Source organism: Procambarus clarkii, chromosome 3, assembly GCF_040958095.1.
Source record: "Procambarus clarkii isolate CNS0578487 chromosome 3, FALCON_Pclarkii_2.0, whole genome shotgun sequence".
Classification (NCBI taxonomy): domain Eukaryota; kingdom Metazoa; phylum Arthropoda; class Malacostraca; order Decapoda; family Cambaridae; genus Procambarus; species Procambarus clarkii.
The window spans coordinates 20,283,753-20,308,890 of NC_091152.1; the positions used below are offsets into that span (position 1 = coordinate 20,283,753).

General features: G+C 49.4%; 2 protein-coding genes and 1 long non-coding RNA gene across 3 annotated transcripts; all 3 read right to left on the minus strand.

Moving 5' to 3' along the window:
- Positions 1-5,353: 5,353 nt before the first annotated feature.
- LOC138367877 (uncharacterized) lies at positions 5,354-9,832 on the minus strand. The gene is made up of 3 exons (XM_069329952.1): positions 8,134-9,832; positions 7,671-7,801; positions 5,354-6,901 (listed from the first exon to the last, which is right to left on the minus strand). Exon 1 carries the CDS (start codon positions 9,176-9,178, stop codon positions 8,228-8,230), a length of 951 nt encoding a protein of 316 aa, XP_069186053.1. The 5' UTR covers positions 9,179-9,832; the 3' UTR covers positions 5,354-6,901; positions 7,671-7,801; positions 8,134-8,227.
- A 399-nt stretch (positions 9,833-10,231) lies between these two features.
- LOC138367878 (uncharacterized) lies at positions 10,232-11,447 on the minus strand. The gene is made up of 2 exons (XR_011229438.1): positions 11,011-11,447; positions 10,232-10,623 (listed from the first exon to the last, which is right to left on the minus strand). It is a non-coding gene; the product is annotated as an uncharacterized lncRNA (long non-coding RNA).
- Positions 11,448-15,185: 3,738 nt separating this feature from the next.
- On the minus strand, positions 15,186-21,531 carry LOC138367873 (collagen alpha-1(I) chain-like). The gene is made up of 4 exons (XM_069329942.1): positions 21,381-21,531; positions 17,951-20,994; positions 17,499-17,620; positions 15,186-16,724 (listed from the first exon to the last, which is right to left on the minus strand). Exons 1-2 carry the CDS (start codon positions 21,403-21,405, stop codon positions 18,044-18,046), a joined length of 2,976 nt encoding a protein of 991 aa, XP_069186043.1. The 5' UTR covers positions 21,406-21,531; the 3' UTR covers positions 15,186-16,724; positions 17,499-17,620; positions 17,951-18,043.
- Between the last annotated feature and the right edge of the window lie 3,607 nt (positions 21,532-25,138).

Sequence of the window (25,138 nt, forward strand, 5' to 3'; positions counted from 1 at the left end):
TGAGGGCAACAAGAAAAAGAGTAGTGCTCAGAACACTACCCTGGGGCACACCTTCGTATTGCTGAAAAGAGGGAGAGAGAGCGGTACCAAGGCGCACCCGAAAGGAACGACGAGAGAGGAAGCTGCGGAGAAAGAGAGGGAGATGACCACGAAGGCCAAAAGAATGAAGTTGAGAGAGGATATGATAACGCCAAGTGGTGTCGTAAGCCTTTTCTAGGTCAAAAAGGACGGCAACAACGGAGGTCTTCGCAGCAAAAGCAGTACGAATATAGACCTCCAAGTTCACCAGGACATCTGTCGTGCTGCGGCACTTGCGGAAACCAAATTGAGAAGGGGAGAGGAGGTGATGGTGTTCCAGGAACCACATCAGACGAACGTTAACCATACGTTCAAAGAGTTTGCAGACACAACTTGTGAGAGCAATAGGGCGAAAGTCCTTAGGGGAAGTACCCAGAGACCCCGGTTTGCGAACAGGGAGGACAACGGCATCGAGCCAGTCCTTAGGGACTGACGACGACTCCCAGATCCGATTATACAGACTCAGTAAATACTGAGACGTGCCCGGAGGGAGATGGCGAAGCATCTCATAATGAATACCATCGGAGCCCGCCGCCGTAGAACCGCAGAGGGCCAGGGCAGAACGAAGTTCAGAGAGAGAAAAGGGATCATTATAGGGAAGCTGAAGATGAGTGCAGAAATCTAAAGGACGAGACTCAAGGACAGGTTTACGAAGAAGGAAAGATTGGGGAAGATGAAGACCAGAGCTAACAGAAGAAAAATGGGAACCCAGTTCGGAAGCGACCTGCAACGGGTCCGCTACAAGAGTATCATGGAGGTGAAGGACCGGTGAAACATCGGGAACGAACTTACCCGCTATCTTGCGGATACGCTTCCAGATCTGGGCCAGAGGGGTCTCGGACGTAATTGATGAGACATAAGATGCCCAACATTCACGTTTAGCCGTACGGATGGCCCTACGGGCCACCGCACTCGCTTTCCGAAAGAAAAGAAAAGAATCGGTCGTCTGCCTACGGCGGTGCCTCTTCCAGGCTGCACGCTTACAGCGGACAGCCCGAGCACAGTCCGCATTCCACCAGGGAACGCACTTCCGTGGACCCCGAGAGGAAGAGCGAGGAATAGAGCGGAGGGCAGCGTTGAAGACAGTGTCATGAAAAAGGAGGAGAGCGCGAGAGAGAGGCAGAAGGGAGAGGTCAGGGAGAGCAGCACTGAGGGTAAATAGGGTCCAGTCTGCCTTAGCAAACTGCCACCTAGGGAAAGAGAGGGAAGGGCGAAAAGAGAAAAAGGAAACAAGGATGGGGAAATGATCACTTCCATGGAGGTCATCAAGAACCTGCCACGTGAAATCTAAGTAAAGAGAAGAAGAGCAGAGAGAAAGATCAAGACAAGAAAGGGTGCGAGTCCGAGAGTCCAAATGAGTGGGCTCACCAGAATTCAGAAGAGACAGGGAAGAAGAGAGGAGAAACGGCTCAAGGAGGCGACCCCGGGTATTCGTCAGAACGTCACCCCAAAGAGAATGACGACAATTGAAGTCACCCAGCAGGAGCACAGGCTCCGGCAAGGAGTCCAGGAGGTGTTTCAAATCAGGAAGAGAGAGCGGGACACTCGGGGGGAGATAAATGGAACAAACTGTGTACCATTTCCCCACAAAGACACGAGCAGCAGAACAATGGAGAGGCGAAGGAAAAAGTAAAGGAACAAAGGGAACATCAGCCCGAATCAAAAGAGCAGAAGAATTAGAAGCCCCAGCAATGGCTGGGGGGGGGGGGAGAGAAAGGAATAGCCACGAAAACGACCAGGACGAGCACCAAGCATTGGCTCCTGGAGACAGACACAAAGGGGCGAAAACCGCGAAATCAGAAGTTGGAGTTCGAGGAAATTGGCGTAATAACCTCGAACGTTCCATTGAAGAATGGACAACGACGAGAAGAGAAAGGACAAAAACAGAGAACAAGGAAGAAACAAAGGCGAAAGACCAACAGAGCACGTTAAAGAATATCAGGGTCGGGATCAGGGTCAGCAAAGTCAGGGTTAGGGGGCATGGGTAAACTGAGCAAAGACGGAGGGAAGGAAACGGGAGAACAGAGCAGAGGTGGGCGGGCAGGGTCTGGAGGAGGAGGAGGAAGAGGAGGAGACAACGGAGAGGAGCCGTCAAGGACAGCAGCAGGAGGAGGGGGAGTAGAAAGAGGGGAGCGCACCCCAGCAAGAGCAGCAACCGAAAGGGAAGCAGGGGCCAAAGAAACCTCCATAGCAGGAACAGGGGGCGCAAGCACTGAAACGGGAGGGGAAGGAGCAACAGAGCCAGAAGGAGGAGCTGAGGAAGAAAGCGAAGCCTTCTTACCCGCCGGGGAAGAGGAAGGAGAGGAGCCAGGCTTACGCTTCTGACTTAAAGAGACCGGTGTCCCAGCAACTACGTACCGGGCAACGGATTCCAGTGTCTCAACAGGAGAAGCCGAACGAGAGCACACACGACGGCCGTTAGGAGAGCGATGGACATCCGCCCGCACCGACAGGCGGTGGGGAGAGCCAATAGATGGAGGAAGAGGATGGGAAGGAGGATCGGAGGGGGACGAGGAAGAAGACACAGAAGACACGACAGACCGGGTAGAAGGATGGGGAACCCCAGACAGAGGACCAGGAGGAGGATTCTTCGGGAGAGAACCCAAAGGAACAGAGGAGGGGGCAGTGGGCGCATCAGGGTCCAAGGCCCGGAAACGGTTGTGAGTCTGAGGAAGGCGGGAAGGACGAGGAGAGGAAGAGCGCAACACGCGAGCATAAGAGATATTAGCATAAGGCGGGAGCCGGCGAACCTGGCGCCTCGCCTCAGGAAAAGATAAACGCTCCCGGTGCTTCAGGTTGAGGACGGCTGCCTCAAGCTTGTAATGGACACACGCACGGGAGAAGGTAGGATGGGCCTCACCGCAGTTGAGGCAACGAGCCTGGGGAGAAGTGCACTCCGACTTAGAGTGACCTTCGCCACCACACAAAGGACAGAGAGAGACAGTCCCGGAGCAGCGGAGGGCACCATGCCCAAACCTCCAGCACTTGTTGCAGAGCCGAGGAGAAGGAATGTACTCCTGGACAGAGCACCTGGCACCAGCAAGAATGACAGAGGGTGGAAGGGTCCTACCATCAAAGGTAATCTTCACAACCCGGAGGGGTTGACGGCGACTACCACGAGGGGGACGAGTAAACGTGTCCACCTGGAGAATAGAATGGCCCTGGGCAGCGAGGATATGGCGAATATCGTCGTGGCAGTCGCGCAGGTCCCGAACACCGGTTGCAACATGGGGCGGGAGCAAAATAGTGCCAACACTGGCATTCAATTGAGCGTTCTTCGAGACCCGAACGGGGGTCTCGCCAAGGCAGGATAAGGCAGCCAAGCGGGAAGCAGCATCCTGAGAAGGAGCAGCAACGACACGTGTACCGAGACGAGTGGGGTTGAAAGTAATGGAGGCATCCACGGAATCAATGAGATGTCGATGAAGGGAGAAATCGTCAGGAGGCGCAGAATCAAGAGGGAGGAGATCAAAATATTTGGCCCACGAAGCGGGACCAAACAAGGCTTGATAGGTAGCAGAACTGGAAGGAATCGAGCGAGGGCGGCCGTGACGAGAACGGCGGTGAGAACCCCCAGAGAGAGGGGTTAAAAGGCGCAGTAGTTACAACTAGAGAAGGAGCCGCGCCAGGGGACGAGGTAGTCACCACTGGGGGCTTGGGGCTCGACCCAACCACAGAGGAGGGAGGGGAGCCAGGGGAAGGAGTCAGAGAGGCCAAAGGAGGAGCAAGGTCGGGGCCCAATGCAGCGGAGGCTACAGAGCCCGGTCTTCCAATACGGACCGACTCGGGGGCTTGGTCGCCCACCCCACGAGCCTGAAAAGGTAAGCCAGAAGCAGCCGAAACAGGGGTTATCATCTTGACGAAATTAAGAATTCACTCACGAATGAGCCCCCACACCCACCATGGAGCCACAATTAGAGGCAGGACACCCAACAAGAAGCTATCGCCGATCTTGTCGGGGCCTCCTAGGGGTGCGTCGTGAGTATACGCCCCACAAACGCCACCTTAAGAAACCGACAGTCCGTCGAGATCGGGTTCAGTGACGAAGTGGGGATTGACAATAAAAGGGTCCCCTCGCTCTCTACGTCGGGTACTGCAGTTCTACGGGTGCATGAGTATGCCTCCTCAAGCACCCGGGCGTCAAAATAGAAGAAGTCCATGGAAGAACCAGAACGAGCAAAAGGTCGGCAGGAAACGGCAAGCAGATAGGAGAAGAGGGGGGAGAAAAACGAAACAGAAGGAAAAGGAAAAGGTGCCCAGCAAAATTGGAGAGGACGGCAGCAGGAGCACAAGGCTAGAAAAGGACAGAGGACTGTCCTAAGGAGCATCACACTCCAGCAGCCGCCCACGAAGCCCCCACACGGCGACAACGAGCTGAGCGGGGAGGGGGGGGATCGCGCAAGTGTGGCCATCACATGGACGGAGTTGAGAACCCCCCCCCCCCCCCCTCCAAGAGAGAAAGAAGGTTAAAAGGCATTGTCACAATTAGAGTGAGCCGTGCGAGGGGAAAGAGGTGGTCACCACTGGGGGAGTGTGACTCGAACCAACCACAGGGAGAGGGAGGGAGAGCAGAGGGAAGTAGTCAGGAGGGTCAAAAGAGGAGCAAGGTCGGGGCCCAATGCAGCGGGAGCTACAGAGCCCGGTCTTCCAACACGATCCGACTCTGGGGGAAGGGGAAGGGCTGTTGCCCACCCCATGAGCAGAAGGCGCAAGAGGAACAGAATGAGACATGAAACAAGCGAATACTTTCATTCACGAATGGGTCCCCCTCCCACACTCACCACGGAGCCACATTAAGAGGCAGGACACAAAAGTGCCTCTCGTCACGCGAACCCCAAGGGGGGGGGCCCCCCCTTGCCGGGGCCCCCTTGGGGTTCGTCGTGACTATACGCCCCACAAACGCAACCTTAAGAACCGTCAGTCCGTCGAGATCAGATTCAGTGACCAAAGGATTGACAATAAAAGGGTCCTCTCGCTCGAGCCGTTTGGTACTACAGTTCTATTGGTGCAAGAATATGCCACCTCAAACACCCGGGCATCAAAACAAAAGGCCAAAAATAATAAAAAACAGGCAAAGGTTGGTGGGAAGTGACAATTAGAATGGAGAAGGAAAAGGGAAAGTCGTCCAGCAGAATTCGCGAGGACAGCAGCAGGAACACAAGGATACAAAAGGACAGAGGACTGTCCCAAGGAGCATCACTCCAACATCCGCCCACCAAGCCCCCTCACGGCAGCAGCGAGCCAGACAGGGACGGGGGTGTCAAATAAACAAGCATTCTGTAAAGTACTTTATTTCCAAGTAAATGAAGTCTAGATAATGATCTGGCACTTTCCTTATACATTTGTAACAAAGGTAATTTATAGAGGAGCTCAAGGCACTTAAACTAAAAATTTAATAATTAAAAATTTAAGAAACCAGCACACAAGACCAAGTAACTTGCTCTACCAATAAAGTCAACTTAATTCTTGTTCCCTTTCAATAATGGCAAAACTTTCAAATTCTAAACATTTCACATTAGTCTGCCTAGTAGATGACCACTCACTAGAGATTTGCACATTTACTCTATATTCACAAGTCTAGCCGACGTATTTCAATAAGTACAATATCTACCAGCATCGACTACAGAAGACTAGAATTAAGTAGTCTTCCATCATACTTTGAAAAGGTATTTGATGTTTTACTTAAATCTAAGACAGTTTTAGTGAAGCACTTACAGGTCTGCTGGCTACATGCCAGCCGTCAATGCTATAGACTATGATGTTTACATTCTAAATCAATTTATATCTACACTATACCAGCCAGCAATGTGTAGCAATTACAAAAATACATCTTACAATGCTTTCTAAACCATGACATTACCACAATAAATACATTGTCTTCTCACAAGGAACCCTGGAAACAATATAGAGGATAATTATGTCTAATCAAGACCTTAGAGCAGGAATCTACTAGTTCCTTCATGTGACCCGACAGGGTTTGTGAATTACATTGTACCGTGCGGCAGGAGCGTATGCTAGACTATAGTGCACTTAAAAATTGGTTATTTCCAAATAGTTGTTTTACCAATTACATTTTTAAAAAACTACAAGTTAGTAAAATACATGATAGCAAGAGAAATTTGAGCGGACTCTACAATTACACAATGTAATGTATTTTTCTAGGAACATCATTGCTGAATTTAAAATATGAACGTTATTGCTGTATTTAAAATATGAACACAGTCTAACCACTGTATGCCTCTTGTTCATGTATTTGGGCAAGATGTATACATCCCCAAATACCATATTAATGAACACTAAAGATACTCAAGATGCTAATTTAAAAAGACCTGTGGAAGAGGCACGAGTTATAGCTTAACTTCTTCCTCCACACCTTAGGCTAGAAAAGGCTTTTTACTCTAAACTGCCCATTTGTCCACATACTTCCCTATTGCCCCAGTGACATTACACTTAAACCCTTAACGTGCTAAGGAGGGAGAGGTTAAATGTTAAAATTAAAAATCTGAATCCTACTTTGGGTTCACTTTACAATAAAATACCAATAAAATGTTAAGCACGAGCTCAATTAAAATCATGTCAATTAGTCTTATTGGAGATCCTACTAGGTTTGAAAGTTTTGATAACTAACTATGACGTCTAGCCATTTTTCAAAATCTTTCTTCTGAGCCCAATCATGTGTTTATACCAAGTTCCTTTCTCCAAACCAACAAAGAAAATCTGTTTTGACAGGCATCACGTTCTCCAATGCCACAGACTTGGTAAGTTTTGTCCATCTGAAGTTCTTGCAGCATCAAGTTCTCCCACAAACGGACAGTGTTACACGCTGAAACATTATAGTAATGGTTTATTTAAATGACTACAAAACATTTAAATATTAAGTTCCTTTGTTAAAAAAGTAGTGTATATAGTCGACCCGGGAACCACCGATTCAACCCGTTATCGCACTTGCATGTAGTCTATTTGGCTTATTCATAAGTGCATGCAAGACTAATTTATGATATTTGGTTTACCTTTAAATTCTGAGTAGAAAATATTGATCGAACCTAACCTTAGTATGTTAAGATTACAGTTAGCACTGAACATATACTTATATTGATATTACAGCTTTTTAGAAATAGCTAAACTAAAATATTTAAATCTATTTTAAAGCAATTCATGATATTGTCAAATTTTGTACAAAATCTATTGTTTTATTAAACAGGAAGACTTTGCATCTAAAATATGGCTTTGAATAAGTCACATATATACTTATTTATAAGCCAAATAGTGATTAAGCAACAAGTCATATGTGCCGTCTAGTGGGTCGACTGGTTACCCCATATATATTTAAGAAAAAATTGCAATTACGAGTAAATCATATACAGGCCAGTCATATATATAAAGTATTTGTTCAGAAAATTAGAATAAGCCTCCCCTTTATTATGAAAATATCAGGGGGCCCCAACAAGAAATTTATAGCCTAGTGGACTGAAGTTACTGTTACAAAAGTTTTCCCCAAAAAAGAAGCTACAGCCAAAATAGCCAAGACAAAATGCTTCACCACAACGTGATATTTAATCTAGTTTGAAACAGTTGCCACCAAGAATACTTACAAGTCTCAAGAACCGATGGCAGGTACTTGGCCGTCTATTATACCAGCATTTTCCAGTGAATTTATCTAGCACATCTGATACATCGCTATTGAAGCTTTTCTTTGGCAATTCATTGCTCAGGCGAAACAAAACTGGTGAAAAAAAAAAATAAGTGGAGAAACTTATAGAAAAAACATTTGTGCAGAATCTAGTTCCCACCCTCCCCCTGAATACAAGAAAGAAACCATATTCTTCAAATCTTGGCAAAGCCACTATTTCTATTTAAAATATGCTAGGCATCTAAACCCTAAAAAAATTAAAAAGTTACTTAACAAAAGGCTCTACTACTTGGCCCAAGTCAATTTTTCTTCATACAATATTGTAACTTATGCCTTTAGTTAGCAACCATTTCTAATTGGATAGGAAAATTGGTTACGAACTTTTTAACTTCCAAAAATTGAAAGTTCACTGTATAATATCTTACCTTTTTTATGCACGTCAGTAGTCAAGAATTTTTAGCCACAGGAAGAACACCGTTTATTCCATCTAGCATAGTTCATTTTCTTGGGCTGTGGCCTCTAATCATCTACACTAGAATCTGAATACTCTAGTAGTGGAGGACTTGGCAATGGCACTGGTCCTCCAATGAGCAACAGAGTCACGAAGAGGAGGCGTGAGCGCCAATGCCAATGCTGACTGGACAACGAGTCACTGGTTTGTGAAGGTGGAGTTATATCCATTAATGGCTCTTGTGGTGTAGCTGCTTGCTCAGGCACGACAGGAGCCCGAGCCTCATCATTGACGAATAAAACGTTCCTAGCAGAATATTGTCTCATAATTATCTCTACATAATAATCTATTATTTGTAAAGGTGTAAAGGATTGAGAGGCACTGCTCTGAATGCTATTATCTGGAAAGAAATCCCCCAAACCTGGTGCCAAGCCAGGCCCGGCGGCGGGTCGCTCCCGGCTCTCAGGCCTGGCGGCGTGCCGCTTCCGGCTCCCAGGCCTGGCGGCACTCGGGTGCCTAGCAGGAGAATCCACCATGCCGGGTGTCAAGGGAGCACAGGGGTACCGATTTGCGACCACAGGACCAGTCATGTGCCGCTCCCTGCCCAGAGACCCAGTGGCATCCCCAGCCAGACGCCCGGCGGCGTCCCCATCCTCTGCCAAAGGCTCGGCGGTGTGCCGCTCCCGGCTCCCAGGCCTGGCGGCACTCGGGTGCCTAACAGGAGAATCCACCATGCCAGGTGTCAAGGGAGCACAGGGGTACCGATCTGCGACCACAGGACCAGTCATGTGCCGCTCCCTAATGCGAGGCCCGGCGGAGTGCCGCTCCCTGCCCAGAGACCCAGTGGCATCCCCAGCCAGATGTCCGGCAGCATTCCCATCCTCTTCCAGAGGCCCGGCGGTGTGCGGCTCCCGGCTCCCAGGCCTGGCGGCACTCGGGTGCCTAACAGGAGAACAATCCACCACGCTGGAAGTCAAGGGAGCACAGGGGTACCGATCTGCGACTACAGGACCGGTCATGTGCCGCTCCCTGCCCCGAGACCCAGCGGCATCCCCGGCCAGAGGCCCGGAGGCGTCCCCGTCCCCGGCCAGAGGCCCAGCGGCGTCCCCATCCTCTGCCAGAGGAACGGCGGCGTCCCCATCCTCTGCCAGAGGAACGGCGGCGTCCCCATCCTCTGCCAGAGGCCCAGCAGCGTCCCCGGCCGCAGGCACGGCAGCAACAGTCGGGCACCGAACTCGTCGCTTACGACCACGCTTGCGTCTATTTGACTTTCCAGGCTTCGTTGACACAGTCGAGAGAGTTTCCTCCCGCTTTTGCAAGGCAGCTGGGTTATCCGCCTTTGCATGTTTCTTAATCTTTGCGAGTAGTCCAGGGGCCCCGGCGCCAGCCTCCCCAGGTCCAGGGGCCCCGGCGCCAGCCTCCCCAGGTCCAGGGGCCCCGGCGCCAGCCTCCCCAGGTCCAGGGGCCCCGGCGCCAGCCTCCCCAGGTCCAGGGGCCCCGGCGCCAGCCTCCCCAGGTCCAGGGGCCCCGGCGCCACCACCAGAGGCACCAGTGGCCCCAGCACCACCACCAGAGGCACCAGTGGCCCCAGCACCACCACCAGAGGCACCAGTGGCCCCAGCACCACCACCAGAGGCACCAGTGGCCCCAGCACCACAGGCACCAGTGGCCCCAGCACCACCACCAGAGGCACCAGTGGCCCCAGCACCACCACCAGAGGCACCAGTGGCCCCAGCACCACCACCAGAGGCACCAGTGGCCCCAGCACCACCACCAGAGGCACCAGTGGCCCCAGCACCACCACCAGAGGCACCAGTGGCCCCAGCACCACCACCAGAGGCACCAGCACCAGAGGCCCCAGCACCACCAGAGGCACCAGTGGCCCCAGTAGAGGCACCAGTGGCACCAGCACCGGAGGCCTCAGCATCTAACAGCAGATTAGTACTCGTGTTCTGTCCAGGAACCAAACTATCGCGCACTTCAACGTACGCGTCTTCGTCAGCATCATTCCAGTCGTCAGGGTCGAGGCCTGAAACGGACTCCAGCCAACACCTAGACGCGTCGTTCCGAGACGACATCGATTCTGCATCCTGCCAAACCTGGATATCGTTTTTCCAGGTGTTAAGTAGTTCACTTGGGGACTCGTAGCGTGTCTCCAAGCCACTTTCCATCATATCTCTGTAATCGCAATTATCTGCACGATGCATTGCATTCAAGTTATTCTTTGTAGGTTCATCTTCAATTTTATTAGTTTGTGTCAGTAAGCAATTTCCTAAAATATTTCCTTCCATTCGTGTCTTTTCAAGACTTATGCCTTTAATACTTTTAAAACCTTCCATGGTTTGGAGTAGCTGCCCTGGTTCTAACAATCCTATGGACTCCTCGAAGTTAAATAACTTTTGTCTCTTAAATTCATTTTGTAGTTTACTGTCCAAGCATCCACGAATACCCGTGAAGGATGATTCTGCAAGATAAAAATCATTATAGATTAACTTCATACAAATCATGAAGGCAAGTAAGTAAGTTTATTCTTCTTTTAACCCGATAAGTATTTACCTTTGATAGATCTGAATTATCCTGCCGAACTAAATTGTTTGCTCACATCCCACGTTAAATAAATACATTTAAACATTACCCTTTTAATTAATCAAAACTTTACTTACGATGCATGGAAGTATTATTTGATTCAGGTAATATTTATTTCAATGCAGTTACCCCGACATCCCACTGAGGAAACCATCACTTGACAAGTACAGCTGTAACCGTCACGTAGGGTGACGACTATTTAACCGAAGGATATTGTACCCAGCACATCATACATCTTGTATTAATATCCGCAGCAACAACTTACCATTACGAAGGACTAAAATACACATGTTAAAATAGGATTCCAACGGTTGCTGGAGAATAAAAGCCCAAGGATGAGCGAGGGACAGAGAGCTCCAACAAGTGTCTCCACTGTACTCTCGGGAAGAAGTGTACAGACCAACGCTGACCACCAGCGAGGACAACAATTAAAGTAAGCGGTAAATAAACTGTGTGATGATCTGCGTCACGTGGCCACTTTCTGGTTTTGCCCTCAATCAATAGATGGCGCTGTCGACGGACCTGTCACCACAGTCAAATCAGAAGCTTTATTCCCTAAATGGTTGTACATTTATAATTAAGAAAGTTTATATAATATTACAGTACATTAATTACATGCCATAATAACATTATAGCAAGTAGACATTGTCGTTATCAGAATCTTAAACTGTATTACAGATGGCGACACACCAGAGATTTGTACAGTTGAACAAAGACTTTCTTTTCCTTAAGTCAAACGTTGGTTTTACTATTCCCAGGGTTTGGTTGGCCATTATATTTAGTGTCTACCTTTTGGGCAACTTTTAAAGCCAACAGGCTTACAGAGACAAGCCGCCTGTAGAGAGCCAGCAGGCTTACAGAGACAAGCCGCCCGTAGAGAGCCAGCAGGCTTACAGAGACAAGCCGCCTGTAGAGAGCCAGCAGGCTTACAGAGACAAGCCGCCTGTAGAGAGCCAGCAGGCTTACAGAGACAAGCCGCCTGTAGAGTAAAAAGGGCGGGAATGGAAGCCGTGTGATAGTAAAGACGAGAATCGCCCCTTGGCCGCAAAGCAGGAATTATTACCTGTAGCAATTGCTATTGTAGACGAGTTTGGGATATTGTAACCTTTACATGTTTGGGTGACATTATTCAAAGAGTTTAGTTTGTTGTTTAATAGTCATGGGTACAACAGTCTGATATTGTAAGTGTAATGACGTGTTATGAGAGCTGAGACGAGGCCTGGAGCAGACGGCAGAGTGAGACCGGGGGTGGGGTGTGTAGAGCTCCGATGCGGGACGGGAGCGAGTCTTCTCTGTGGCCAGGCTGTAGCATCTTGCAAGAGTAAGAAACTAGACTCGAGTGTTAAATTGTTGCTGGTGAATGTGATGGTGTTGAACATCCCAAGTATGTACAGAACGTCAGTCACTGAACCGCTGCTGGTGTAAGACCGTCGACGCTCCTGTTGTTGTTGTTGTCTTAGATTCAGCTACTCAGAACAAAAAGTTCCAAGCAGCGCGGGCTATGGTGAGCCCGTAAGTGGAGGCTCTTCGGAGCCATTATCTGTATCAATAGCTGATACTAGAGATCTGGGGATGGATGATGAAGGGTCTTCATGGTGGTTTTCAGCCCTGGAGGGCTGGCTGTATTAGTTATGGAGCTGGTGGGGTTAGTGTAGACCTCTAGGTTTTCCGTTTTTTCTTTGAATGAGACTTTGGCTGAGCCGTGCTGTCGTCGGAGTTTCACGAGGTGGTCTCCATGAGAAGTTCTTGTACGGAGTAGGTGTATTTGTGGTGCGGCGGTTACGAGTTAGAAGAGGACGGGTTACGACCTGCAACGTGTCCGCCACAAGAGTACCACGGGGGTAAAGGACCGGCGAGACATCAGGAACGAACTTACCCGCAATCTTGCGGACACGCTTCCATATCTGCGGCAGAGGAGTTTCGGACGTAATGGTGGAAACATGAGACTTCCAACACTCACGCTTAGCTGTACGAATGGTCAGCGTCGAAGATGGTCTCATGAGAAAGGAGGAGGGCGCGAGGGAGAGGTCAGAGAGCAGCACGGAGGGTAAATAGGTTGTAGTCCGCCTTAGTAAACTGCCACCTAGGGAAGGAGAGGGGAGGGTGAAGAGAAAAAGGCAACAAGGATGGGGAAAATGGTTACTGCAATGGAGATCATCAAGAACCCGAAACGTGAAAAACATGTAAAGAGACGACGAGCAGAGAGAAAGATCAAGACAGGAAAGGGTGCGAGACCGAGAGTCCAAATGAGTGAGCTCACGAGAATTCAGAAGAGACAGGGAGGAAGAGAGGATGAACGGTTTGAGAAGGCGACCCCGGGTGTTTGTCAGGCTATGGCCCCAGAGGGAATGTCGACAATTGAAATCACCCAGCAGGAGCACCGGCTCTGGCAAAGAGTCCGTTGGGTGCTTAAGATCGGGAAGAAAAAGCGGGACATTTGGAGGGAGATAAAGGGAACGTACCATTTACGCACAAAGACACGTGCAACAGAACATTGGAGAGGCGACAGAAAAAGCAAAGGGGGACGAACGGAACATCAGAACGAGTCAAGAGAGCGGAGAAGAGGAACGGGTGGGGGGGGGGGGGAGAGAAAGGAATAGTCACGGAAGCGACCAGGACGAGCACCAAGCATCGGCTCCTGGAGACAGACACAAAGGGGCGAAAACTTCGAAATCCGAAGTTGGCATAATATTCACGAATATTCCATTGAAGAATAGACATCGACAAGAAGAGAAAGGACAGCAACAGAGGACAATGGAGCGAGTGTGTCGGAGGCAGGGGGCGAGGAAGAATGTGAAGCCTTCTTACCCGCCGGGGAGGAGAGAGAGGAGACAGGCTTATGGTTCCGACTCAAAGAGACCGGCATCCCAGCAATGTACCGGGCAACAGATTCAAGCGTCTCACCAGGAGCAGCAGAACGATTGCAAACACGATGGCCGCTGGGAGAGTGATGGACATCAGCTCGCACTAACAGGCGGCGTGGGGAGCTAAGAGATGGGGGAGAAGGATGGGAAGGAGGATAGGAGGGAGACGAAGAAGACAGGAGACGAGATAGACTGGGCAGAAAGGGGAACCCCCAGACAGAACCATGAGGGGGACTAGCGTAGAACTGAAAGGAACAGAGGCGGCGGCGGTGGGCGTGTCTGAGTCTAAGGCCAGGAAACGATTGAGAGACTGAGGAAGGCGAAGGGACTGATGGCAACGATCACGAGGGGGACGAGTAAATGTATCTACCTGGAGGACAGAATGGCCTTTGGCTTCGAGGATATACCAATCATCACCGTGACAGTTCTGCAGATTCCTAACACCGGTCGCAACATGGGGTGGGAGGAGAAGTGCCAACACCGGCATTCAACAGAGCGATCTTTGAGACCCGAGCAGGGGTCTTGCCACGGCAGGACAAGGCGGCCAAGCAGGTTGCTGCATCCTGAAAAGGAGCAGCAACAAATGTACAGAGACTGGTGGGGTTGAAAGTAACAGGCATCTACTGAATCAACGAGGTGTCTATGGAGGAAGAAATCAGGTGGTGTAGAACCCAGAGGGAGGAGATCAAAGTATTTGGCCCACGAAGCGGGACCAAACAAGGCCTGGTACGCATCAGTATGGGGAGGGATCGCGCAAGTGCGGCCATGGCGTGGACTGCGTTGAGATCCACCAGAGAGAAGGGGGTTAAAACGCATTGTCACAATGAGAGCGAGCCGTGCGAGGGGAAAGAGGTGGTCACCACTGGGGGGAGTGTGACTCGAACCAACCACAGAGGAGGGAGGGAGAGCAGAGGGAAGTAGTCAGGATGGTCAAAGGAGGAGCAAGGTTGGGGCCCAATGCAGCGAGAGCTACAGAGCCCGGTCCGACTCGGGGGGGGGGGGGGGGGGGGACTTTGTCGCCCACCTAACGAGCAAGAAGGTACAAACGGAACAGAATGAGACACGAGACAAGAAATTATTTTCATTCACGAATGGGCCCCCATCCCCCCCACACTCACCACGGAGCCACATTTAGAGGCAGGACACAGATGCGAGATGTTGCCGGGGCTCCCTAGAGGTGCGTCGTGAGTATACGCCCCACAAACGCCACCTTAAGAACCGTCAGTCCGTCGAGATCGGGTTAAGTGACGAAAAGAGCATTGACAATAAAAGGGTTCCCTCGCTCGAGCCGTTTGGTACTACAGTTCTACGGGTGCAAGAATATGCCGCCTCAAACACCCGGGCATCAAAACAAAAGGCCAAAAAGAATCAAAACAGGCAAAAGGTCGGTGGGAAATGACAATTGGAAAGGAGAAAAAGATAAGGGAAAGTCATCCAACAGAATTCGTGAGGACAGCAGCAGGAGCATAAGGCCACAGAAGCACTGTACCAAGGAGCATCACTCCAACATCCGCCCACCAAGCCCCCTCACAGCAGCAGCGAGCCAGATAGGGACGGGATGTTAAATAAACAAGCATTCTGTAAAGTACTTTATTTCGAAGTACATAAAGTAAATAAATGTTCTGGCACTTGTACATTTGTAACAAAGGTAATTTTTAGAGCAGCTCAAGGCACTCTTAAACTAAAAATTTAAAAGACCAGCGTACAAGATCAAACAATTTGCTCTACCAATAAAGTAGACTATAAATTCTTGTTCCATTTCAGTATTGGCACAACTCTCAATTTCTACTAAACATTTCACATTAGTCTGCCTAGTAGATGACCACTCACTAGAGATTTGCACATTTACTCTATATTCACAAGTTTAGCCGACGTATTTCAATAAGTACAATATCTACCAGCATCGACCATAGAAGACTAGAATTAAGTAGTCTTCCATCATACTTTGAAAAGGTATTTGATGTTTTACTTTAATCTAACGCAAAGAATTTTAGTGAAGCACTTACAGGTCTGCTGGCTACATGCCGGCCGTCAATGCTATAGACTATGATGTTTACATTCTAAATCAATTTATATCTACACTATACCAGCCAGCAATGTGTAGCAATTACAAAAGTACATTTTACAATGCTTTCTAAACCATGACTAACATGACATCACAAATACATTGTCTGCTCACAAGGAACCCTGGAAACCATGTAGAGAATAATTATGTCTGATTAAGACCTTAGAGCAGGAATCTACTAGTTCCTTTATGTGACCCGACAGGGTTGTGAATCACATTGTACCGTGCTGCAGGAAGCGCATGCTAGACTATAGTGCACTTAAAAACCTTGTTATATCCGAATAATTCAGTATTTTTAAAGGTAATTGGTAAAACAAGTTACTAAAATACATGATAGCAAGAGAAATTTGAGCGGACTAAAATTACACAATGTAATGTATTTTTTCTAGGAACAGCATTGCTGTATTTAAAATATGAAGGTTATTGCTGTATTTAAAATATGAACAGTCGAACCACTGTCTTTCTCCTTCATGCATTTGGGCAAAATGTATAAACTCCCAAATGCCAGATAATGGACACTAAAGACACTCAAGATGCCAAATACAGTTAAAATGACCTGTGGAAGAGACGCGAGTTATAGTTTAAGTTCTTCCTCCACACCTTAGGCTAGAAAAGGCTTTTTAGCCTCTAAACTGCCCATTTGTCCACATACTTCCCTATTGCCCCAGTGACACATTACACTTAAACCCTTAAAGTGCTAAGGAGGGAGAGGTTAACAAATGTTAAAATTAAAAATCTGAATCCTACTTTGGGTTCACTTTACAATAAAATACCAATAAAATGTCAAGCACGAGCTCTTAAAATCTTGTCGATTAGTCTTATTGGAGATCCTACTAGGTTTGAAAGTTTTGATAACTATGGCGTCTAGCCATTTTTCAAAATCTTTTTTCTGAGCCAATCATGTGTTTATACCAAGTTCCCTTCTCCAAACCAACAAAGAAAATCTGCCTTGACAGGCATCACGTTCTCCAATGCCACAGACTTGGTAAGTTTTGTCCATCTGAAGTTCTTGCAGCATCAAGTTCTCCCACAAACGGCCAGTGTTACATGCTGAAACATTATAATAATGACTTATTTAAATGACCACAAAACATTTAAATATTAAGTTCCTTTGTTAAAAAAGTGTATATAGTCGACCCGGGAACCACCGATTACACCCGTTATCGCACTTGCTTATAGTCTATTTGGCTTATTCACAAGTGCATGCGAGACTAATTTATGATATTTGGTTTACCTTTAAATTCTGAGTAGAAAATACTGATCGAACCTAACCTTAGTAGGTTAAGATTACAGTTAGTACTGAACCTATACTTATATTGATATTACAGCTTTTTAAAAATAGCTAAACTAAAATATTTAAATAAATTTTAAAGCAATTCATGATATTGTCAAATTTTGTACAAAATCTATTGTTTAATAAAACAGGAAGACTTTGCATCTAAAAAAAATATAGATTTGAATAAGTCACATATATACTTATTTACAAGCCAAATAGTGATTAAGCAATAAGTCATATGTGCCGTCTAGTGGGTCGACTGGTTACCCCATATATATTTAAGAAAAAATTGCAATTACGAGTAAATCATATACAGGCCAGTCATATATATAAAGTATTTGTTCAGAAAATTAGAATAAGCCTCCCCTTTATTATGAAAATATCAGGGGGCCCCAACAAGAAATTTATAGCCTAGAGGACCGAAGTTACTCGGTTACAAAAGTTTTCCCAAAATAGGAAGCTAGAGCCAAAATAGCCAAGACAAGAATTGGTTCACCACAACGCGATATTTAATCTAGTTTGAAACAGTTGCCACAAAGAATACTTACAAGTCTCAAGAACCGATGGCAGGTACTTGGCCGTTTATTATACCAGTAATTTCCAGTAAATTTATCTGGAACATCACTATTGAAGCTTTTCTTTGGCAATTCATTGCTCAGGCGAAACAAAACTGGTGAAAAAAAAAAATAAGTGGAGAAACTTATAGAAAAAACATTTGTGCAGAATCTAGTTCCCACCCTCCCCCTGAATACAAGAAAGAAACCATATTCTTCATATCTTGGCAAAGCCACTATTTCTATTTAAAATATGCTAGGCATCTAAACCCTAAAAAAATTAAAAAGTTACTTTACAAAAGGCTCCACTACTTGGCCCAAGTCAATTTTTCTTCATACAATATTGTAACTTATGCCTTTAGTTAGCAACCATTTCTAATTGGATAAGAAAACTGGTTACAAACTTTTTAACTTCCAATAATTGAAAGTTCACTGTATAATCTTACCTTTTTTATGCACTTCAGCAGTTAAGAACTTTAGCCACAGGAAGATCACCGTTTATTCCATCTAGCATAGTTCATTTTCTTGGGCTGTGGCCTCTAATCATCTACACTAGAATCTGAATACTCTAGTAGTGGAGGACTTGGCAATGGTACTGGTCCTCCAATGAGCAACAGAGTCACGAAGAGGAGGCGTGAGCGCCAATGCCAATGCTGACTGGACAACGAGTCACTGGTTTGTGAAGGTGGAGTTCTATCCATTAATGGCTCTTGTGGTGTAGACGCTTGCTCAGGCACGACAGGAGCCCGAGCCTCATCATTGAATAAAATGTTCCTAGCAGAAGATTGTCTCATAATTATCTCTACATAATAATCTATTATTTGTAAAGGTGTAAAGGATTGAGAGGCACTGCTCTGAGTGCTGTTACCTGGAGAGAAATCCCCCAAACCTGGTGCCAGGCCAGGCCCGGCAGCGGGTCGCTCCCGGCTCTCAGGCCTGGCGGCGTGCCGCTTCCGGCTCCCAGGCCTGGCGGCACTCTGGTGCCTAACAGGAGAATCCACCACGCCGGGTGTCAAGGGGGCACAGGGGTACCGATCTGCGACTACAGGACCGGTCATATGCCGCTCCCTAATGTCAGGCCCAGCGGCGTGCCGCTCCCGGCCCAGAGACCCAGTGGCATCCCCAACCAGAGGCCCGGCGGCGTCCCCATCATCTGCCAAAGGCTCTGCGGTGTGCCGCTCCCGGCTCCCAGGCCCGGCGGCGTCCCCATCCTCTGCCAAAGGCTCGGCGGTGTGCCGCTTCCGGCTCCCAGGCCTGGCGGCACTCTGGTGCCTAACAGGAGAATCCACCACGCCGGGTGTCAAGGGAGCACAGGGGTACCGATCTGCAACCACAGGACCAGTCATGTGCCGCTCCCGTATGCGAGGCCCAGCGGCGTGCCGCTCCCGACACCCAGTGGCATCCCCGGCTAGAGGCTCGGCGGCGTCCCCATCCTCAGCCAGAGGCCCGGCGGCGTCCCCATCCTCGGCCAGAGGCCCGGCGGCGTCCCCATCCTCGGCCAGAGGCCCGGCGGCGTCCCCATCCTCGGCCAGAGGCCCGGCGGTGTCCCCATCCTCGGCCAGAGGCCCGGCGGTGTCCCCATCCTCGGCCAGAGGCCCGGCGGTGTCCCCATCCTCGGCCAGAGGCCCGGCGGTGTCCCCATCCTCGGCCAGAGGCCCGGCGGTGTCCCCATCCTCGGCCAGAGGCCCGGCGGTGTCCCCATCCTCGGCCAGAGGCCCGGCGGTGTCCCCATCCTCGGCCAGAGGCCCGGCGGTGTCCCCATCCTCGGCCAGAGGCCCGGCGGTGTCCCCATCCTCGGCCAGAGGCCCGGCGGTGTCCCCATCCTCGGCCAGAGGCCTGGCAGCGTGCCGCTTCCGGCTCCCAGGCCCGGCAGCACTCGGGTGCCTAACAGGAGAACAATCTACCACGCTGGTAGTCAAGGGAGCACAGGGGTACCGATCTGCAACCACAGGACCAGTCATGTGCCGCTCCCTGATGCGAGGCCCGGCGGTGTGCCGCTCCCTGCCCAGAGACCCAGTGGCATCCCCGGCTAGACGCCCGGCGGCGTCCCCATCCTCGGCCAGAGGCCCGGCGGCGTCCCCATCATCTGCCAAAGGCCTGGCGGCGTGCCGCTTCCGGCTCGCTGGCCTGGCAACACTCGGGTGACTAACAGGAGAACAATCCACCACGCCGGTTGTCAAGGGAGCACAGGGGTACCGATCTGCGACTACAGGACCAGTCATATGCGGCTCCCTGCCCCGTGACCCAGCGGCATCCCCGGCCAGAAGCCCGGCGGCGTGCCGCTCCCGAGACCCAGTGGCATCCCCGGCCAGAGGCCCGGCGGCGTCCCCATCCTCTGCCAGAGGCCCAGCAGCGTCCCCGGCCGCAGGCGCGGCAGCAACAGTCGGGCGCCGAACTCGTCGCTTACGACCACGCTTGCGTCTATCAGACTTTCCAGGCTTCGTTGACACAGTCGAGAGAGTTTCCTCCCGCTTTTGCAAGGCAGCTGGGTTATCCGCCTTTGCATGTTTCTTATTCTTTGCGAGTACTCCAGGGGCCCCGGCACCAGCCTCCCCAGGTCCAGGGGCCCCGGCGCCAGCCTCCCCAGGTCCAGGGGCCCCGGCATCGCCCCCCGAAGTTCCAGAATCCCCAGTACCACCACCGGAGGCCCCAGCACCAGTGGCCCCAGCACCAGAGGCACCAGAGGCACCAGCAGCACCAGAGGCACCAGTGTCCCCAGCACCACCAGAGGCACCAGTGTCCCCAGCACCACCAGAGGCACCAGTGTCCCCAGCACCAGAGGCACCAGTGGCCCCAGCACCACCAGAGGCACCAGCACCGGAGGCACCAGCACCGGAGGCCTCAGCACCAGAGGCCCCAGCACCACCAGAGGCCCCAGCACCACCAGAGGCACCAGTGGCCCCAGCACCACAGGCACCAGAGGCCCCAGCACCGGAGGCCTCAGCATCTAACAGCTGATTAGTGCTCGTGTTCTGTCCAGGAACCAAATTATCACGCACTTCAACTTCACCGTACGCGTCTTCGTCAGCATCATGCCAGTCGTCAGGGTCGAGGCCTGAAACGGACTCCAGCCAACACCTAGACGCGTCGTTCCGAGACGACATCGATTCTGCATCCTGCCAAACCTGGATATCGTTTTTCCAGGTGTTAAGTAGTTCACTTGGGTACGCGTAGCGTGTCTCCAGGCCACTTTCCATCATATCTCTGTAGTCGCAATTATCTGCACGATGGACTGCATTCAAGTTATTCTTTGTAGATTCATCTTCAATTTTATTAGTTTGTGTCAGTAAGCAATTTTCTAAAATGTTTCCTTCCATTCTTGTCTTTTCAAGACTTATGCCTTTAATACTTTTAAAACCTTCCATGGTTTGGAGTAGCTGCCCTGGTTCTAACAATCCTATGGACTCTTCGAAGTTAAATAACTTTTGTCTCTTAAATACATTTTGTAGTCTACTGTCCAAGCGTCCACGAATACCCGTCAAGGGTGATTCTGCAAGATAAAAATTACTATAGATTAACTTCATATAAACCATGAAGGTAAGAATTAAGTTTTCTTCTTTTAACCCGATAAGTTTATTTACCTTTGCTAGGTCTGAATTATCCTGCCGAACTAAATTGTTCGCTCACATCCCACGTTAGATAAATACATTTAAAAATTACCCTTTTAATCAATCAAAACTTTACTTACGATGCATGGAAGTATTATTTGATTCAGGTAATATTTATTTCAATGTAATTACCCCGACATCCCACCGAGGAAACCATCACTTGACAAGTACAGCTGTAACCGTCACGTAGGGTGACGACTAGTTAACCTAAGTATATTGTACCCAGCACATCATACCTCTTGTATAAATATCAGCAGCAACAACTTACCATTACGAAGGACTAAAATACACATCTTAAAATAGGATTCCAACGGTTGCTGGAGAATAAAAGGCCTAAGGATGAGCGAGGGGCAGAGAGCTCCAACAAGTGTCTCCACTGTACTCTCGGGAAGAAGTGTACAGACCAACGCTGACCACCAGCGAGGACAACAATTAAAGTAAGCGGTAAAGAAACTGTGTGATGATCTGCGTCACGTGGCCACTTTCTGTTTTTGCCCTCAATCAATAGATGGCGCTGTCGATGGACCTGTCACCACAGTCAAATTAGAAGCTTTATTCCCTAAATGGTTGTACATTTATAATTAAGAAAGTTTATATAATATTACAGTACATTAATTACATGCCATAATAACATTATAGCAAGTAGACATTGTCATTATCAGAATCTTAAACTGTATTACAGATGGTGAAACATCAGAGATTTGTACAGTTGAACAAGGACTTTCTTTTCCTTAAGTCAAACGTTGGTTTTACTATTCCCAGGGTTTGGTTGGCCATTATTTTCAGGTTCTACCTTTTGGGCAACTTTTAAAGCCAGCAGGCTTACAGAGACAAGCCGCCTGTAGAGAGCCAGCAGGCTTACAGAGCCAAGCCGCCTGTAGAGAGCCAGCAGGCTTACAGAGACAAGCCGCCTGTAGAGAGCCAGCAGGATTACAGAGACAAGCCGCCTGTAGAGTAAAAAGAGCGGGAAAGGAAGCCGTGTGACAGTATAGGCGAGAATCGCCCCTTGGCATCAAAGCAGGAATTATTACCTGTAGCAATTGCCATTGTAGACGAGTTTGGGATATTGTAACCTATACATGTTTGGGTGACATTACCAAAGAGTTTAGTTTGTTGTTTAATAGACACGGGTACAGCAGTCTGATATTGTAAGTGTAATGACGTGTTGTTGGTTAGTTCCAAGGGGTTGTCATAGCCAGGGGGTGGTAATGGGGGGACGAGCTCCCATGACCTATAAAATGCTCCTATACGGCATGCGTCTCCAATAGCCCCTGACAACCAAGTCCAACTCCTGGCCTGCATGGGTGGCTTAGTCTTTAAGTCCGGCGGAACTGCTTTTACCGACAGGAGAAGGGGCGAGACGGGCCTCTGGCGCCTTAAAACCAGCTGCTCCGGGTAGATGGGACTCGATAGCCTGGGAAGGCAGCCCATCTAGGGGAAGGAAAACCCTGATTTTAAACCTTCGCTGCCTTGCGGCCATACCTCCTTTTTGGGAAAGGTTTCAGGAGTCAACCTCGAGGAAAAATCCAGAGTTGGAGCCCCTAAGGCAGTTTATTGTTGACGTCGACCTCGTTCTGGCAGCTCCTGCGACGGTGCTGGAACCATGTGTATTGGCATTTGCCTTTCTATTGGATAATGTCAGCAACGTGGAGAGGGGGGACCTGCTGCATGGGTAAGTAAATAAGTAATTATCAAAAGAAGGCACCAAACCGGGAAGGCTATGTAGCACCATCAAAAACGCAAAATAATCAGAGGGCGCTAAATATCACCATGCTGCATGGGTAACAGCTTCTCCTCCTTATCTAGCTACCCAGGCTTTGCGCCCTGTCAGGGCGCAACTCCATAGTCTTCCGAGACTGAAGGATGCCTACTACTACTAATGACGTGTTATGAGAGCTGAGACGAGGCCTGGAGCAGACAGCAGAGTGAGACCGGGGGTGGGGGTGTGTAGAGCTCCGATGCGGGACGAGAGCGAGTCTTCTCTGTGGCCAGGCTGTAGCGTCTTGCAAGAGTAGGAAACTAGACTCGAGTGTTAAATTGTTGTGAGTGAATGTGATGGTGTTGAACACCTGAAGTATATACAGAACGTCAGTCACTGAACCGCTGCTGGAGTGACTGTCGACGCTCCTGTTGTTGTTGTTGTCTTAGATTCAGCTACTCAGAACAATATGTTCCAAGCAGCGCGGGCTGTGGTGAGCCCGTAAGTGGAGGCTCTTCGGAGCCATTATCTGTATCAATAGATAATACTAGAGATCTGGGGATGGATGATAAGGGTCTTCATGGTGGTTTTCAGCCCTGGAAAGCTGGCTGTACCAGTTATGGAGCTGGTGAGGTTAGTGTAGACCTCTAGGTTTTCCGTTTTTTTTTTGCATGAGACTTTGGCTGAGCCGTGCTGTCGTTGGAGTTTTGCGAGGTGGTCTCCATGAGGAGTTCTTGTACGGAGTAGGTGTCGTAATTGTGGTGCGGCGGTTACGAGTTAGAAGATGACAGGTTACGACCTGCAACGGGTCCGCCACAAGAGTACCACGGGTGTAAAGGACCGGCGAGACATCAGGAACGAACTTACCCGCAATCTTGCGGACACGCTTCCATATCAGCGGCAGAGGAGTTTCGGACGTAATGGTGGAAACATAAGACTTCCAACACTCACGCTTAGCTGTACGAATGGTCAGCGTCGAAGATGGTGTCATGAGAAAGGAGGAGGGCGCGAGGGAGAGGTCTGAGAGAGCAGTACGGAGGGTAAATAGGTTGTAGTCCGCCTTAGTAAACTGCCACCTAGGGAAGGAGAGGGGAGGGTGAAAAGAGAAAAAGGCAACAAGGATGGGGAAAATGGTCACTGCCATGGAGGTCATCAAGAACCCGAAACGTGAAATCCAAGTAAAGAGACGACGAGCAGAGAGAAAGATCAAGACAGGAAAGGGTGCGAGACCGAGAGTCCAAATGAGTGAGCTCACGAGAATTCAGAAGAGACAGGAAGGAAGAGAGGATGAACGGTTTGAGAAGGCGACCCCGGGTGTTTGTCAGGCTATGGCTCCAGAGGGAATGTCGACAATTAAAATCACCCAGCAGGAGCACCGACTCTGGCAAAGAGTTCATTGGGTGCTTAAGATGGGTAAAAGAAAGAGGGACATTTAGAGGGAGATAAATGGAACAAACCATGTACTATTTACGCACAAAGACAAGTGCAACAGAACATTGGAGAGGCGACAGAAAAAGCAAAGGGGGACGAAGGGAACATCAGAACGGTTCAAGAGAGCAGAGAAGAGGAACGCGGGAGGGAGGGTTGTGGAGAGGGGGGGAGAAAGGAATAGTCAGGGAAGCGACCAGGACGAGCACCAAGCATCGGCTCCTGGAGACAGACACAAAGGGGCTAAAACTTCGAAATCCTTAGTTGGCATAATATTCGCGAATATTCCATTGAAGAATAGACATCGACAATAAGAGAAAGGACAGCAACAGAGGACAATGGAGCGAGTGTGTCGGAGGCAGGGGGCGAGGAAGAATGTGAAGCCTTCTTACCCGCCGGAGAGGAGGGAGAGGAGAGGAGTCAGGCTTATGGTTCCGACTCAAAGAGACCGGCATCCCAGCAGTGTACCAGGCAACAGATTCAAGCGTCTCACCGGGAGCAGCAGAACGATTGCAAAAACGATGGCCGCTGGGAGAGTGATGGACATCAGCTCGCACTGACAGCCGGCGTGGAGAGCTAAGAGATGGGGGAGAAGGATAGGAAGGAGGATAGGAGGGAGACGAAGAAGACAGGAGACGAGATAGACTGGGTAGAAAGGGGAACCCCCAGACAGAACCATGAGGGGGACTAGCGTAGAACTGAAAGGAACAGAGGCGGCGGCGGTGGGCGTGTCTGAGTAAGGCCAGGAAACGATTGAGAGACCGAGGAAGGTGGGAAAGACGAGGAGAAAAAGAGCGCAATACACGAGCATAAGAGACCAGCGAAAAGGGGGAAGACAGCGAACCTGGCGCCTCACCTCAGGAAAAGACAAACGGTCCCAGTGCTTCTAGTTGAGGTCG